The following is a 17,864-nucleotide window of genomic DNA, read 5'->3' as shown; positions in this document are numbered from 1 at the left end:
TACCCCACTGCAGCACCCACCCCAAATCCCTGTGCACCACCCAGGCATGCCTTGCATATACACACAACCTGATCTTTTAACTTTGGAGACTTTTGTTTTTAAAAAAATGCCTTCTGAGCAAGTCACAGAAGTTGGCAGAGGATGATGAGTCTCAGGAAAGCAATGTATGTATAAACTATGATTAGTGCAAAGTATAACATATTCTTCAAAAAGTTGACTATCCCTACAGTGATGTAAGACCAGACTACAGAGTCTGGTTCTCTATGTCTGACAGAACAGGTTTTATTTTAAGTGTTGATCTACTTTAAATAAAAGTTTTGGTGGGCAACTATTACTTTACAGTGAGACGTGACCTAGGTTATTGGCATAAATATCTAGGTAAATCACAAGGTAAAGTTTACATAAAATTTATGGAAGTCTGACAGCCCTGAGGTAACAGTGGTAATCATCCCTGTTACCTTAAAAAAAAAAAAAAACAAACAAACTTTAGGTCATGGCTGGAAAGATGGCTCAGTGGTTAAGAGCACTGACTGCTCTTCCAGAGGTCCTGAGTTCAATTCCCAGCAACCACATGGTGGCTCCCAACCATCTGTATTGGGATCTGATGCCCTCTCCTAGTGTGTCTGAAGACAGCACCTCATATAAATAAAATAAATATCTTAAAGGAAAAAACCTTTAGGTCATGAAAACAACTGTTTCCTGTAGTTGCTGAAGCTTCATCAAGAATTTTCCTCCAGGCTATTCAAAGTCTTTTGTCATCTGGTTTCAGTTTCACTTGGAAACATCTACAATCAGATTCATTAAAAAAAAAAAAAGTCAATAAGTACTCCTCAAATACAGTTTCCTGGTACTCCTCAAATACAGTTTCCTGGTAAGACTAGATTTATTTTATTTTATTTTTTTTTTTTTGGTTCTTTTTTTAGGAGCTGGGGACCGAACCCAGGGCCTTGCGCTTCCTAGGTAAGCGCTCTACCACTGAGCTAAATCCCCAGCCCTAGATTTATTTTATAAACATATTGATTTTTCTTTGGTTATCTTTGATAAAAACTGGTATTGCTGTAGAAAAAATTTTGTTGTTTGGTTTGGTTTGGCTTGGTTTGGTTTGGTTTGGTTTGGTTCAAAGTTATTCCTCCACCACAGGAATCTTTTTATTGATTCTTTTGTGATTTTCACATCATGCACTTCACACACACACACACACACACACCATCATCATCACCATCATCATAGAAAACATCTCATCACAGAAGCTGTAGCATGTAACCATGTGTCCCACAGTATATTCCTCTGCCCACACATCTTCACTTGTAAATGTTTGTTGCAATGAGATATTGGTCCAGATAGAGATCACTGGCTTCCATCACACCATCAATAGTGGATCCTGGCCAGGTCTCCTCCCCGTTATCCTGTTGTTGCCCTGTGTTGTGGAGATGATAATGATTTTGGAGTGGCCCAACTTGGAACCCTGGATCTGGGTCAGCCTGGCCGGTTCTCCCTCAGACGCACCACCAGGACAAACTCTCCAGCCCTGTTCCTGCTAGGTCACCCTGCCTTCTTGTTCTTCTGACCTTGTATCCTCAGGGCCAGCTCCACTGTTTTGCCCAGTTAAGGTCCACTCACCTAAGTACTAAAGCCAGCAAGGCACTGGGACAGCTCTCCCACTCACCCTCAGGGTTGGCTTGCCTGTGCTTTTGCCATCAGGGCTAGCTCCACTGTGTTGCCCAGACGAAGTCCAGGGCCCGCTCTCCCAAGTGATGCCACTGGTGAGGGGCAGGGCCAGCTCTCCTGCTCTTATGACCCTGGAGTCAGCTCTTCTGGCTGCATCGGTTGCTGAGGGTTAAGGAGGTAGAGGAGTGATGGGGCCAGCTCTCCCTCACATCCTCAAGACCAGCTCACCCATTCCCTCATCATCAAGGTTAGCTCTATTATGCTGTTCAGGTGAGGCCTGCTCTCCCAAGTACTGTAGCCTGTAAGAGGTAAGGACAGTTCTCCTGCTCTCATGACCCCAGCAGGGCCAGCTATTCCAAGTGCCACAGGTGGTGACGGAAGAGGCATGGGAGGTCATCACCCCACATCCATGACACTTCATGGCAGAAAAGTGGTGGGACTAGCTTTCCCATGTTCATGCCCTCGGGGCTGGCTCACCTGTGCCCCCAACATCAGGGTCAGCTCTGCTCTCCTGGCCAGGCAAGGTGCATAGCCTGAGAAATGGATCCAACTCTCCAAAGCACAGTCGCCAGTGAGGAACAAGGACAGTCATGCACAGTTCCTGGATACCCACATGATTTCCCAGTGGCTGCCCCAATCAAGATTTACATGTTCTTTTTAGTGGTAACAACACAGACCCCTGACACCGGCTACGCTGGCTGAGTAACCACAGATGGAGGCTCTCAGAGGCAGCTCATGCTGGGACCTCATCATGGTCCCAGGTAGCAGGGCTGGCCGCTCATAGCAGGTTACTCCTGGCCACCCTCAAGTCTCTAGTTCCACCTCTCACTCTCTCCCATCTGACCATCAGATACTCACACTGTGGTGGCTTCTGCTGCAGGCTGGTCATGCAGCTGGTAGGCCCCTGAGTGGCATCCTCTGTCCCCACTGCATGGCACTGTAGCAAGCAGGTGTCTTCTGCCCACCTATCCCTTGCACTGGAGGGCAGGTGTGTGGGTGGCATGGTGGTCTGCAGGTCTCTGTCTGTCTGACTTCTTCCGCATACAGTGCTGTGTGGCGGTAGGTAGGGCTCTGTGTGTCTATGGACTGACAGAGATGTGGGGTGAAGGACAGGTCTGTGGATGTCTTTCCCTGCCTGCATTGAGTAGCATGGTGGAATGCAGGTCTCTACCTGTCTTCTTCTTCCCACGCCACACTACCTAGATTTGATTCAAATCAATTTGATTCAATTTTTATGTGTTCCACGCATAAAACAGCTTCACCACCAAGCCAGGCATCAGGCTAGGATGAACAAAGTACCACATCCACTCTGCCCCTGACTGGTATAAGAACACCACCAAGGTGTCTCTTTGCCCATTGCCAGGGAGTGGGCATCAAAATTGTTTTTATTTTGCATTTTCCTTTTTAATCTTTACTGTTTTCTCTTTTTTTAAAAAAAACAAAAATCTGCTAAAGTGGAATTTCTGACAAAATAATGCTGCCTTAGCACTCAGGAGCTGAGAAGAGAAGCGCTCTTCCCGAACTCTGTTGATCCAGTGTGGCTAAAAGGATCTGATGCTGACTCATCGGTCACACAACCTCGCCCACCCACTCTACCACCCAGGACAGGTGGGACAGAGGAACAACAGACCCTCATGACAGGACAGAAGACGGCAATGTTTCCACAGAAAAATCTCGATCAAACGTAAGGGCAGTGGAGGTCGCAAGAACCAAAATGGAGTCATTTGTTGAACAACAAACAACAAAAGGTAAACAAACTGGAAGAAACATGGGCTTGCACAGATCACCACAAACTTGTATAAAAAGTGATTCCATATGAGCCTCTGTCTAGCAACTCCATGTAGCCCCAAACTGACACAGGTGGAAGTCAAAGGGGGACAGACCTCAGTCATGCAGGGTGAGCAAGCCTGAGAGCTACTACACCTCAGAGTTCTTGGGATCCCTGCTAGGGACACTAGGGAGGCAGATTCACTGAAGAAACACACACAAAGTCAGTTCCAACAGCGTATCTGACCAGTGAGTCTACAATGTGCACAAGGGGCTCTCTAACTGGGTAGAGAAGTAAGGGAGGCCAAGGGCAAACATAACAAGATTGGTCTAGCTTGTATGGCTTCCTGACATCTTCCTCTGGGACTAGAAGGGATGGTTTATACCCAGTATGGGCAATCTGCCTTTTGCCTAGTAACTGTGGCTAATGTTTAAAAAGAAGACATGGGGCCAAGAGAGCACACCATGACTCCACAGAAACTGAGAGCCAAAATAAACTCTCTGAGAGACAGAGAGGGAGAAAAAACACCAAGGTCAGGGAGTTCGCCTACTGCAACCCTCAAGCCGGTTTCAACGTACATTAACTGAAAGAGTCAGGGCAGATACTGTATGTCTACGTGCTTTTGCTCTTTTGTGGGCAGAGGGCATTATGGGAAGGCACCATCACGCCTGGCTTAGGCAGTGCTGGGGATGACCCTCTTGAATGCTAGGCAAACATTTGGCCAACTAAATCATATCTGCAGCCAATATGCAAACGGATTCTTAAACTGAGGATGTGCCAAAAAGTTCCACAACCACCCACACTGAATTACAAAGGACAGAGCAAACAATTCCCGAGTCTCTTCTAGGTGACTGACTAGCATATTTCAAGGCCCTCTTGCTTGGATAGACTTGCAAGAAACAGATTCAAAAATGAACCCCAAGGGTTCCCGTAGAGGAGGGCCCAAGAGCAGCAGGACCGCTGCGCCTGAGACACCGCCATAACCTGAAGGGAGCTACTGGATAAACAGTTCTCTGCACCCAAATCCCGTGGGAGGGAGAGCTAAACCTTCAGAGAGGCAGACACGCCTGGGAAACCAGAAGAGACTGCACTCTGCACACATCTCTGATGCCAGAGGAAAACACCAAACGCCATCTGGAACCCTGGTGCACGGAAGCTCCCGGAAAGGGCGGCGCAGATCTTCCTGGTTGCTGCCGCCACGAAGAGCTCATAAGCAACAACCCACGAGCAAACGTGAGCCTCAGGACCACAGGTAAGACCAACTTTTCTACTCCAAGTGACCTGCCTGGTGAACTCAAGACACAGGCCCACAGGAACAGCTGAGGACCTCTAGAGAGGAAAAACTACATGCCCGAAAGCAGAACACTCAGTCCCCATAACTGGCTGAAAGAAAACAGGAAAACAGGTCTACAGCACTCCTGACACACAGGCTTATAGGACAGTCTAGCCACTGTCAGAAATAGCAGAACAAAGTAACACCAGAGATAATCTGATGGCGAGAGGCAAGCGCAGGAACCCAAGCAACAGAAACCAAGACTACATGGCATCATCGGAGCCCAATTCCCCCACCAAAACAAACACGGAATATCCAAACACACCAGAAAAGCAAGATCTAGTTTCAAAATCATATTTGATTATGATGCTGGAGGACTTCAAGAAAGACGTGAAGAACTCTCTTAGAGAAACACAGGAAAACATTAATAAACAGGTAAAAGCCTACAGAGAGGAATCGCAAAAATCCCTGAAAAAAATTCCAGGAAAACACAATCAAACAGTTGAAGGAATTAAAAATGGAAATAGAAGCAATCAAGAAAGAACACATGGAAACAACCCTGGATATAGAAAACCAAAAGAAGAGACAAGGAGCTGTAGATACAAGCTTCACCAAGAGAATACAAGAGATAGAGGAGAGAATCTCAGGAGCAGAAGATTCCATAGAAATCATTGACTCAACTGCCAAAGATAATGTAAAGCAGAAAAAGCTACTGGTCCAAAACATACAGGAAATCCAGGACTCAGTGAGAAGATCAAACCTAAGGATAATAGGTATAGAAGAGAGTAAAGACTCCCAGCTCAAAGGACCAGTAAATATCTTCAACAAAATCATAGAAGAAAACTTCCCTAACGTAAAAAAAGAGATACTCATAGGCATACAAGAAGCCTACAGAACTCCAAATAGATTGGACCAGAAAAGAAACACCTCCCGTCACATAATAGTCAAAACACCAAATGCACAAAATAAAGAAAGAATATTAAAAGCAGTAAGGGAAAAAGGTCAAGTAACATATAAAGGCAGACCTATCAGAATCACATCAGACTTTTCGCCAGAAACTATGAAGGCCAGAAGATCCTGGACTGATGTCATACAGACCCTAAGAGAACACAAATGCCAGCCCAGGTTACTGTATCCTGCAAAACTCTCAATTAACATAGATGGAGAAACCAAGATATTCCATGACAAAACCAAATTTACACAATATCTTTCTATAAATCCACTCCTACAAAGGATAATAAATGGTAAAGCCCAACATAAGGAGGCAAGCTATACCCTAGAAGAAGCAAGAAACTAATCGTCTTGGCAACAAAACAAAGAGAAGAAAAGCACACAAACATAACCTCACATCCAAATATGAATATAACAGGAAGCAATAATCACTATTCCTTAATATCTCTCAACATCAATGGCCTCAACTCCCCAATAAAAAGACATAGATTAACAAACTGGATACTCAACGAGGACCCTGCATTCTGCTGCCTACAGGAAACACACCTCAGAGACAAAGACAGATACTACCTCAGAGTGAAAGGCTGGAAAACAACGTTCCAAGCAAATGGTCTGAAGAAGCAAGCTGGAGTACCCATTCTAATATCGAATAAAATCAATTTTCAACTAAAAGTCATCAAAAAAGATAAGGAAGGACACCTCATATTCATCAAAGGAAATATCCACCAAGATGAACTCTCAATCCTAAATATCTATGCCCCAAATACAAGGGCACCTACATACGTAAAAGAAACCTTACTAAAGCTCAAAACACACATTGCACCTCACACAATAATAGTAGGAGATTTCAACACCACACTCTCATCAATGGACAGATCATGGAAACAGAAATTAAACAGAGACGTAGACAGACTAAGAGAAGTCATGAGCCAAATGGACTTAACAGATATTTATAGAACATTCTATCCTAAAGCAAAAGGATATATCTTCTTCTCAGCTCCTCATGGTACTTTCTCCAAAATTGATCATATAATTGGTCAAAAAAAAGGCCTCAACAGGTACAGAAAGATAGAAATAATCCCATGCGTGCTATCAGATCACCACGGCCTAAAACTGGTCTTCAATAACAATAAGGGAAGAATGCCCACATATACGTGGAAATTGAACAATGCTCTACTCAATGATAACATGGTCAAGGAAGAAATAAAGAAAGAAATTAAAGACTTCTTAGAATTTAATGAAAATGAAGGTACAACATACCCAAACTTATGGGACACAATGAAAGCTGTGCTAAGAGGAAAACTCATAACGCTGAGTGCCTGCAGAAAGAAACAGGAAAGAGCATATGTCAGCAGCTTGACGGCACACCTAAAAGCTCTAGAAAAAAAAGAAGCAAATAAATCCAGGAGGAGTAGAAGGCAGGAAATAATCAAACTCAGAGCTGAAATTAACCAAGTAGAAACAAAAAGGACCATAGAAAGAATCAACAGAACCAAAAGTTGGTTCTTTGAGAAAATCAAGAAGATAGGTAAACCCTTAGCCAGACTAACGAGAGGAAACAGAGAGTGTGTCCAAATTAACAAAATCAGAAATGAAAAGGGAGACATAACTACAGAATCAGAGGAAATTAAAAAAATCATCAGATCTATAAAAGCCTATATTCAACAAAACTTGAAAATCTGCAGGAAATGGACAATTTCCTAGACAGATACCAGGTACCGAAGTTAAATCAGGAACAGATAAACCAGTTAAACAACCCCATAACTCCTAAGGAAATAGAAGCAGTCATTAAAGATTTCCCAACCAAAAAGAGCCCAGGTCCAGATGGGTTTAGTGCAGAATTCTATCAGACCTTCATAGAAGACCTCATACCAATATTATCCAAACTATTCCACAAAATTGAAACAGATGGATCACTACCGAATTCCTTCTATGAAGCCACGATTACTCTTATACCTAAACCACACAAAGACCCAACAAAGAAAGAGAACTTCAGACCAATTTCCCTTATGAATATCGACGCAAAAATACTCAATAAAATTCTGGTAAACCGAATCCAAGAGCACATCAAAACAATCATCCACCATGATCAAGTAGGCTTCATCCCAGGCATGCAGGGATGGTTTAATATACGGAAAACCATTGACGTGATCCATTATATAAACAAACTGAAAGAACAAAACCACATGATCATTTCATTAGATGCTGAGAAAGCATTTGACAAAATTCAACACCCCTTCATGATAAAAGTACTGGAAAGAATAGGAATTCAAGGCCCATACCTAAACATAGTAAAAGCCATATACAGCAAACCAGTTGCTAACATTAAACTAAATGGAAAGAAACTTGAAGCAATCCCACTAAAATCAGGGACTAGACAAGGCTGCCCACTCTCTCCCTACTTATTCAATATAGTTCTTGAAGTTCTAGCCAGAGCAATCAGACAACAAAAGGAGGTCAAGGGGATACAGATCGGAAAAGAAGAAGTCAAAATATCACTATTTGCAGATGATATGATAGTATATTTAAGTGATCCCAAAAGTTCCACCAGAGAACTACTAAAGCTGATAAACAACTTCAGCAAAGTGGCTGGGTATAAAATTAACTCAAATAAATCAGTAGCCTTCCTCTACACAAAAGAGAAACAAGCCGAGAAAGAAATTAGGGAAACGACACCCTTCATAATAGACCCAAATAATATAAAGTACCTCGGTGTGACTTTAACCAAGCAAGTAAAAGATTTGTACAATAAGAAGTTCAAGACTCTGAAGAAAGAAATTGAAGAAGACCTCAGAAGATGGAAAGATCTCCCATGCTCATGGATTGGCAGGATTAATAAAGTAAAAATGGCCATTTTACCAAAAACGATCTACAGTTTCAATGCAATCCCCATCAAAATACCAATCCAATTCTTCAGAGAGTTAGACAGAACAATTTGCAAATTCATCTGGAATAACAAAAAACCCAGGATAGCTAAAACTATCCTCAACAATAAAAGGACTTCTGGGAGAATCACTATCCCTGAACTCAAGCAGTATTACAGAGCAATAGTGATTAAAACTGCATGGTATTGGTACAGAGACAGACAGATAGACCAATGGAATAGAATTGAAGACCCAGAAATGAACCCACATACCTATGGTCCCTTGATTTTTGACAAAGGAGCCAAAACCATCCAATGGAAAAAAGATAGCATTTTCAGCAAATGGTGCTGGTTCAACTGGAGGTCAGCATGTAGAAGAAAGCAGATCGATCCATGCTTATCACCCTGTACAAAGCTTAAGTCCAAGTGGGTCAAGGACCTCCACATCAAACCAGATACACTCAAACTAATAGAAGAAAAACTAGGGAAGCATCTGGAACACATGGGCACTGGAAAAAATTTCCTGAACAAAACACCAATGGCTTATGCTCTAAGATCAAGAATCGACAAATGGGATCTCATAAAACTGCAAAGCTTCTGTAAGGCAAAGGACACTGTGGTTAGGACAAATCGGCAACCAACAGATTGGGAAAAGATCGTTACCAATCCTACAACAGATAGAGGGCTTATATCCAAAATATACAAAGAACTCAAGAAGTTAGACCGCAGGGAGACAAATAACCCTATTAAAAATGGGGTTCAGAGCTAAACAAAGAATTCACAGCTGAGGAATGCTGAATGACTGAGAAACACCTAAAAAAATGTTCAATATCTTTAGTCATAAGGGAAATGCAAATCAAAACAACCCTGAGATTTCACCTCACACCAGTGAGAATGGCTAAGATCAAAAACTCAGGTGACAGCAGATGCTGGAGAGGATGTGGAGAAAGAAGAACACTCCTCCATTGTTGGTGGGGTTGCAGACTGATACAACCATTCTGGAAATCAGTCTGGAGGTTCCTCAGAAAATTGGACATTGAACTGCCTGAGGACCCAGCTATACCTCTCTTGGGCATATACCCAAAAGATACCCCAACATATAAAAAAGACACGTGCTCCACTATGTTCATCGCAGCCTTATTTATAATAACCAGAAGCTGGAAAGAACCCAGATGCCCTTCAACAGAGGAATGGATCCAGAAAATGTGGTACATCTACACAATGGAATATTACTCAGCTATCAAAAACAACGGCTTTATGAAATTCATAGGCAAATGGTTGGAACTGGAAAATATCATCCTGAGTGAGGTAACCCAATCACAGAAAAACACACATGGTATGCGCTTATTGATAAGTAGCTATTAGCCCAGATGCTTGAATTACCCTAGATGCCTAGAACAAATGAAACTCAGACGGATGATCAAAATGTGAATGCTTCACTCCTTCTTTAAAAGGGGAACAAGAATACCCTTGGCAGGGAATAGAGAGGCAAAGATTAAAACAGAGACTGAAGGAGCACCCATTCAGAGCCTGCCCCACATGTGGCCCATACATATACAGCCACCCTATTAGACAAGATGGATGAAGCAAAGAAGTGCAGGCCGACAGGAGCCGGATGTAGATCGCTCCTGAGAGACACAGCCAGAATGCAGCAAATACAGAGGCGAATGCCAGCAGCAAACCACTGAACTGAGAATAGGACCCCCGTTGAAGGAATCAGAGAAAGAACTGGAAGAGCTTGAAGGGGCTCGAGACCCCATATGTACAACAATGCCAAACAACCAGAGTTTCCAGGGACTAAGCCACTACCTGAAGACTATACATGGACTGACCCTGGACTCTGACCTCATAGGTAGCAATGAATATCCTAGTAAGAGCACCAGTGGAAGGGGAAGCCCTGGGTCCTGCTAAGACTGAACCCCCAGTGAACTAGACTGTTGGGGGGAGGGCGGCAATGGGGGGAGGATGGGGAGGGGAACACCCATAGGGAAGGGGAGGGGGAGGGGGATGTTTGCCCGGAAACCGGGAAAGGGAATAACACTCGAAATGTATATAAGAAATACTCAAGTTAATAAAAAAAAAAGAATGAACCCCAAGAATACCACCACACCCAAAGCACAAGGCCTTAACTACCAGGTCTATCACCAGCCTCCTGCTTGCAGACGGGCAGCAGCGCCACCCAGTGGTTGCATACATGTAGGCAGCATCACAGCATATAGACCTTTCTGGAAAGGATCTACTCCAAAACCATCACTGTTCCAGCCAGAGCCCACAAAGAGATAATGGTCTGTGGGCCACAACCAGACCTGGGGAGGAGAAGTCAGCTCCAATACCTTGATCTTCCCTGCTCCAGCCACCCAGGAGATTGGCTTGGAGCTGTGGAAAACAGTCCTGATTAATAGCAACCTTTAGTGTCACTCTCAGAAAGGTACTAGGCCTGGCAAAAGGATGAGGGAGAGAGTAGAGACAAGTTCTCTGTTGGGAGAAGAAGCTGGTTTCTATCCAAAGCCAACCTTGAAGATAATTGAACCTTTGGTATCTGTAGGCACATCCCAGGTCACCTGCTTGGCTTCTGATTCTCAAAGGACATGGAATTGTATTCCTCTGTCAGTATCCCTGTCTTAGTTAGGATTTTATCGCTGTGAAGAGACACCATGACCCAGACAACTCTTAGCTTACAGTTTCAGAGGTTCGGTCCATTATCAAAATCACAGGAAACGTGGTATTATCCAGGCAAACGTGGGGCTGGAGAAGGAATTGAGAGTTCTGCATCTTAATCTGAAGGCAGCCAGAAAGAGACTCTTTGTCCACACTGCATGGAGCTTGAGCATTAGGAGATGACCTACACAGTGACACTTCCTCCACCAAGGCCACACCTCCTAGTGGTGCCACTTCCCACAGGCCAAGCACATTCAAACCACTGCACTCCCCTCCCCCATCTCCCCTGGCCAAAGTGTTCTCTACTCCCATTGTCCACCCAACAGTTGTTTGTATGTCTTTCTACCAAGATTCCCAAGCTTTTCCTCGTCTGACGCCCACAGACGCTACTTAGGAGAAACCGGGAATTAGACATCTAGACATGAGGACACTAGAAATCTCTCTTCTCCAATCACATGGCACATATCTATTAAAAATCCTGGCAAGGAGGCAGGGAGTGACTCAGATGGTGGATACAAAGCCCTGGTTTCATCCCCCACACCACAGCAGTGTGATGTGCACACCTGTAATCCAATTTCTGAGAGGAGGAGAATCATGAACTCAATTCCTTGGTGATATAGTGAGTTTGATGCTGACCTGGGCCACATGAGACCCTGTCTAAGAAAAAAGAAAAAATAACAGGGTTAATTGTGTTGTGTTGGATGAACTTTAAAAAATACGTTTTAGGGGTTGGGGATTTAGCTCAGTGGTAGAGCGCTTGCCTAGGAAGCGCAAGGCCCTGGGTTCGGTCCCCAGCTCCAAAAAAAAAAAAAAAAAAAAAAAAGAACCAAAAAAATACGTTTTAACTTTTCTCATCATCCTGTGAAGTGAGAGGCTGTATGTTTATGAGTCTTCCAGATGATTGCTTTAAAATCTTTTTATCTTCTATGGATATACTTACAACATTGTATCAAGTAAACAGGAACCAAGCACACACACACACACACACACACACACACACACACTACACATACACACTACACACACATACACACACATACACACTACATACACACATACACACACATACACACACTACACACACATACAACACACACACTACACACACACATACACACACTATACACACACATACACATACACACACATACATACTACACACACACATATACACACATGCACACACATACATGCATACACAGAGACACACACACATCTATCTATCATCTATCTATCTGTGTTTGTGTGTCATAATGAGACCCATTTCTTTATAAAGTAACTAAAAAATAACTTTTAAGAAGTACAAACAAAATGCACTAGTTTCCTAGGGTAGCTCCTCCCTTGTCACAGAGTTAGAGATCGGAAGGAGGTGCCTCTCACTATGACTGTTAAGTCACAAGCCAGCAATCCCAATTGCAGGTGTCACTATAGTGATGTTATGTTTGACTGCTGTTTGCTTTTTGGTTGGTTGGTTGGTTGGTTGGTTTTTGGAGACAGGGACTCATGAAGAGCAAGCTGGCCTTAAATTCCCTATGTAACTAAGGATGACCTTGAAATCTACCTCCTGGACTCTTGGGTCCTAGGCCATGTGGTGTCATAGACTGAAACCGGGACATCATGCATGTTGGGCAAGCACTGCTCACCTGCAATATTCCCCCAGCCCCGACTGAGTGTACTGGTATCATTTTAGTAACATGCTAAGGCAGTCAGGCAGTAGGATTTTTAAAGTCTTTTAGGGACAAACATGGTGGTCCTACAATCTCAGTAAAATAGGGTCTCCCCAGACCAGGATCTAAGCACACCCTGCCCTAGAGCTACACCCAATCCATGTCAACATTATTGATATGACATTTAGCAGTGGAGAAATCTAAGCAGCAGAGAGGTTGGATATTTTTCTGACCCTGAATGAGCAAGCCTTCATAGAAAAGCTAGTCCAGCTTCGAGCTGAAATAGTCCAACATCCCAGTTCCCCTGCAATCTATGTCCCAGGCCACTGCAGTGGAAGACAGCCTTGGGGAGCAAGTGGCAGAGGCTCTGTAAAGGAATCCTGCTATGCTGTGGAACATTATCTCAGATCCGAATGATCCTTAGAACGTTAAAGTTCATGTTCACCTTAACAGTGTGAATTAAGATTTGTTTGTGTTGACCCCCATGACCACATACACTGAGTGTGATGCATACCTGTAATTCTAGTACTTGGGAAACGGAGGCAGGAGGGTCATGAGTTCAGTGTTACTGTTGGTTACACGGTGTGTTTGATGCCAGCCCTGGAATGTGAGAGACCCTGTCCCCCAAGAAGGTGATACTTGGAGGTTCTCTCATTCTAGGGCTGCTTCCTGGGAAGCTCCAAGATGTAAGCTCGCCTCTCTTTCCTAAAGCACAAGCTTCACTACAAAAGGGCCAGTTACCTTTCTACTGTTGTCAGTCACAGGCTTCTGCTGATGAATGATACTTTGTCATTTTGTTCTAGTAAATACTCTTGAATGTAAAAAAAAAAAAAGATTTGTTTGTGTTGGACTTGCCAGTGGTTAATAATTACCACGAGGGAATGCTAGGGAACATGGGAGCTTTCCAATAATAAAGAAATCATTAAACAGCCCTAACAGTGAAAATTATGGAGACGTGAAACATATTAATAACTTAGCACCAAGTTTAAACAAAAAGCACAATGGTGGGTCCCATATGTAGAAACAAAAGATGGGTAACTGGACAGAAGCTAAAACGACAGGAAAGGCATGGAACTTACTGTGACAGTCAGTAGGATTTTAAAAATCTTTTAGGGCCAAACATGGTGGTGGACACCTACAATCCCATTGCTCAGCAGGACCAGAAGTTTAGTTTAAGACCACCTTGAGCTACATGAGATTATCAAAAGAAATCTTTTAATGGTGCGGTCCTGAGTTCTTCCCAGCCAGTTTTCAGTATCTACCTTTTCCCATAGGCTGACAGTGCAGTATACATCCCCGTGCCTAGTGGGTGGGTTCAGAACAACTCCCCTGCATTGATATCTGAGACAGATCATGCCCAATAAAAAACAGATTTGAAAGGTGTATGTCGAAAAGTAGAAAAGATTCTGGGGAGGGAGTGACTCCCTCCAGAGTGGACACCATTTGTGACATAATTAGGATAGCTTAACCAGGGCTGGGCCTCTCAGAAAAATAGTGACCACACTACTAAATAACCATCTTACTCTAGAGCCCAAGTCTCTAGAATCACACAGTCACCTCTGTTGAGTCCTTGGGACTCTGAACTGAAGCCACCAGTGAGGGTTCTGACCTCAAAAGCCACAGGAGTAAATGGCTTTTATGAGGCAAACAAGCAGAAGCACTTTACATTTTTATTTCTAATTAAAGGATGATTCCATAACTTGGTAATATAAATATGTCCTTAAGTAAGTAATGCCATTGCCTTAGTCTCCAAGTACTGTTTGTTAGCTCACACTGCCTAAAAAAAGTGGGAGCTTAGGCTGGGCCCTGAAAGGGTAGGACACCAGTGTAGAAAACAGCCCTGCAGAATGAGGGGAAATCTTAACTTGTGAGGATCCTGTGCTTTTCTCCCTGGCCTCAGAGGAGGAAGGAAAGATGCTGAGTGCTCTGAAAACTGACAGCTGTTTGTCTTGTGTTGGCTGGAAGGCCTCCTTTGTCAGCCTACCTTAACGTCGCTTTTCTGTCGGTTACTACATATGTGCGTGCCTATCCATACAGGATAAACCCCTCCCGATGCCTGAGAATATATCTTGAAGAATGCTAAATTAAAGCTTAGCGTGCTCCCCTCTTATGATCCCAAGACAAAAGGTAACTTACCCTTTGCAATGCTGACCCTAAGAGCAGATCCTGTTATAGATGCACTATGGCAAGCCTCTGGGTCTTCAGCATTGTTGAGCTAAACAGCAGAAACAGATTAGTTAGCTACACAGGGACACATGCTACAGTGAACCCCAAGGTAGTTGGAGGTGAAGCAAGCAGAGTCTTTAAAAACAAAGTGGGGATTAAATGAGATCTTTTAAATTATCCCAGTGGGAAGAACCAATGACAAAGGTGTAATCTGTCCAAGACTAAACAGGGCAAACAAATGTCCTTGCAGAAGCTGCTGTGTGTGTGTGTGTGTGTGTGTGTGTGTGTGTGTGTGTGTGTGTGTATGTGTTACTGGATGTATATATGTGTATATATGTGCATGGTATGTGTATGATTGTGTGTGAGGTTGCAGTGGGCTTTGTGCAAGGTTGTGGCTCTGACTCTGATGTAATAATTTTTTATGTAGGATATATGGGCTGGCCTCAGATTCCTCGTGTAACAGAGAATGACCTTGAACTCCTAATCTTCCTGCCTCCAGAGCTCTGGGATTACATGCGTACACCCCTGTGCCCAATCTGTAGATGGTACTGCAGACAAAACTCAGCCTCCTGCATGTTGGGTGGAAAGTAAATGGTTCTTGATAGCAGGCAGTCACCTCACAGAATCTATACAACAAGCACAGATCTTACTTACAGTGAACACTTCTTACGTAGAAACCCGAGATTTTTATGTCTAAACAACACTCAGGCCCACACAGACCTCACAGAGGGCTGAGTGCCTGTTCTGCCACAGATGTGAACTGTAGCTAGCTCCATGTAACATCAGACAACCTTGCAAATATAGGAAGACCATTGCCTCCCTCCCAATGAGTGGATGCTGGACGACTTCTGAGATGTGTGGACATCTGATTAAATAGTGACCAGCAAAATTTTTGAAAGACAAAAGAGCAAAGTCTTTGAGAGACTAACTGACCCCAGACCTCCTGACAGACTCAGGATTGATCAATCAGCTTTTGCTCACCTTAGCAAACTCCCAAGAAAATCAGTAATGAAGAAAGAAGAGTTTGAAAGGTTCAGTCCATGGTCAGTTACCTCAGGTGTTTCCAGGCCTGTGGTAAGGTGAGCAACAGAGAAGGACTTCATGACAGAGCAAAGGCTCGCCTCATGACTAGAAAATGGAAAGTGGAAAGAAGAGCCTAGATGGGCTCTCCCCTCTGAGGACATGCTTCCAACAGTCTAACCACCTCCACAAAGCCCATTCCCAAGATTCCAGCACCTCTCAGCAGTGCTGAGACGGGGAGCTAGGCTCTGAGCTGTGGGACTTTGGGGGGTCCAAACTACAGCAGGTACTACAGATACCACTAATATACTAATAAAAGTACCTGGAGCTTTACACCAGAATAAATTACTTGGACTGACAATGCATTCATGCACCCATGGACCCATACAATCATCCAACCATGAGTCCATACACTCATGGACTCATGCACTCGTGCACCCATGCATCCATGCATCCATGTACCCATGGACTCATGCACCCATGCATTCATGTATCCATACACTCATGCACCTATGCACTCATTCACCCATGCATCATGTACTCATGCACTCATGCACCCATACACTCATGTACCCATGTGCCTATGCACTCATCCAACATGCACCCATACACTCATGGACTCATGCACCCCTGTATCCATGCATCCATGCATCCATGCACTCATGAACTCATGCACCCATGCACCCATGCACCCATGCCACGTGGCTTTGAGCACACATTATTAATGTGTTAGTCCCAGTAGCATAGGTGCGGCACCCAAAGAGTACCCAGCCCTAAGAAAGATTTTGATCTCTGTATACATGTCTATATAGCTTTTAGTAAAGTCCAAAGAACCTATGCAATTCTGATACAATCTCCTGCCTCACTGTGTTCTCAGGCATCTCTCACCCTACCCACCTCCCTGATCTAGTGTAAGAATCTGGCCTGTGTGTTTCCTTCCTGCCTGCTTCTTGCCTTTTTCTCTTCAGAGAATGAGATGGTAACAGTCATGAAGAGGATTGTGTTAAGTTCTCCATGTAAACAAAACTTATCCTAGCTACTTGAACATCTCATTATCTGCCTCACACCTGTCTCACACCTGCCTCACACCTGCCTCACACCTGCCTCACACCTGCCTCACACTTGCCTCACACCTGCCTCACACCTGCCTCACACCTGTCTCACACCTGTCTCACACCTGCCTCACACCTGCCTCACACCTGCCTCACACCTGTCTCACACCTGCCTCACACCTGTCTCATACCTGCCTCACACTTGCCTCACACCTGCCTCACACCTGCCTCACACTTGCCTCACACCTGTCTCACACCTGCCTCACACCTGCCTCACACATGTCAAACTGTATGGTCACGGCAGCCACATCAATCATCTGGCTTGCATACTGAGTGGCTGGTTCAGAAGGTTCCAGAGCTGTCCGTGAACTTGCACCAACTCAGCTTCCAGCCTATCTATCCTGAGTTGCTCTGGAATATCCCATTTGTAATAGTTTCTTTTTAACGCATCAGTCCACTTTAATTTTTCCCAACATTTCTTAGTTCAACTCACTGGGATTTTTCAGATTCTTCTGGCTGCCTGCCTTCTGCCCTCTGGTCACCCATACTTCACCCCTTCCACATTGCCTCACAAAGAAATGAACCCAGGATGCCCTCAAGGATCTGGAACTTCACAAAACACACAGATCCTTCAGACCACAGGAAACTACCCAATGCCAACATCCCAAAGGAAAGAGAGACTCCAAACAGCTTAATAGTATGAGGAACATCCCTCCTGGGTCTTACCACAAAAGTGGCAAGGTTTGGATCTGCCCCAGAATTCATCCCTGTGTAATCC

General features: G+C 44.0%; 2 protein-coding genes and 1 pseudogene across 13 annotated transcripts in view; 1 reads left to right on the top strand and 2 right to left on the bottom strand.

Moving 5' to 3' along the window:
* Hsd11b1 (hydroxysteroid 11-beta dehydrogenase 1) overlaps positions 1–9,292 on the top strand; it is a 70,191-nt gene extending 60,899 nt beyond the window's left edge. Inside the window, exons 10-14 of the mRNA XM_087580055.1 lie at positions 3,272–3,416; positions 4,551–4,688; positions 4,894–5,144; positions 5,194–5,562; positions 7,346–9,292. Coding sequence (XP_087436181.1) covers positions 3,272–3,416; positions 4,551–4,688; positions 4,894–5,144; positions 5,194–5,562; positions 7,346–9,292 — 2,850 coding nt within the window. The remainder of the gene's footprint in view (positions 1–3,271; positions 3,417–4,550; positions 4,689–4,893; positions 5,145–5,193; positions 5,563–7,345) is intronic.
* Positions 1–17,864, bottom strand: part of LOC148001892 (uncharacterized) — a 53,193-nt gene that overhangs the window by 33,521 nt on the left and 1,808 nt on the right. For 3 of the 12 annotated variants that reach the window (XR_015636307.1, XR_015636312.1, XR_015636303.1), the window contains exons 1-2: positions 11,203–11,405; positions 2,527–2,754 (exon numbers count right to left, since the gene is read on the bottom strand). Coding sequence is in view for 2 of the 12 variants with exons in the window: in XM_087582016.1 (XP_087438142.1) it covers positions 2,527–2,671 (145 nt within the window). In the remaining 10 variants the exon portion in view is untranslated. Of the gene's footprint in view, positions 1–1,114; positions 1,418–1,683; positions 1,831–2,526; positions 2,755–11,202; positions 11,406–11,744; positions 11,839–14,984; positions 15,064–15,995; positions 16,084–17,864 lie in introns of those variants that run through there. The other 9 variants (XR_015636308.1, XR_015636309.1, XR_015636311.1 and 6 more) reach the window with 8 other exon arrangements.
* LOC120096391 (small nucleolar RNA SNORA48) lies at positions 2,901–3,036 on the bottom strand (annotated as a pseudogene).

This window comes from Rattus norvegicus, chromosome 13 (assembly GCF_021556685.1).
Source record: "Rattus norvegicus strain SHRSP/BbbUtx chromosome 13, alternate assembly SHRSP_T2T, whole genome shotgun sequence".
NCBI lineage: Eukaryota > Metazoa > Chordata > Mammalia > Rodentia > Muridae > Rattus > Rattus norvegicus.
The sequence above is the reverse complement of the archived record's forward strand: the minus strand, read 5'-3'. Positions and strand labels throughout refer to the sequence as shown.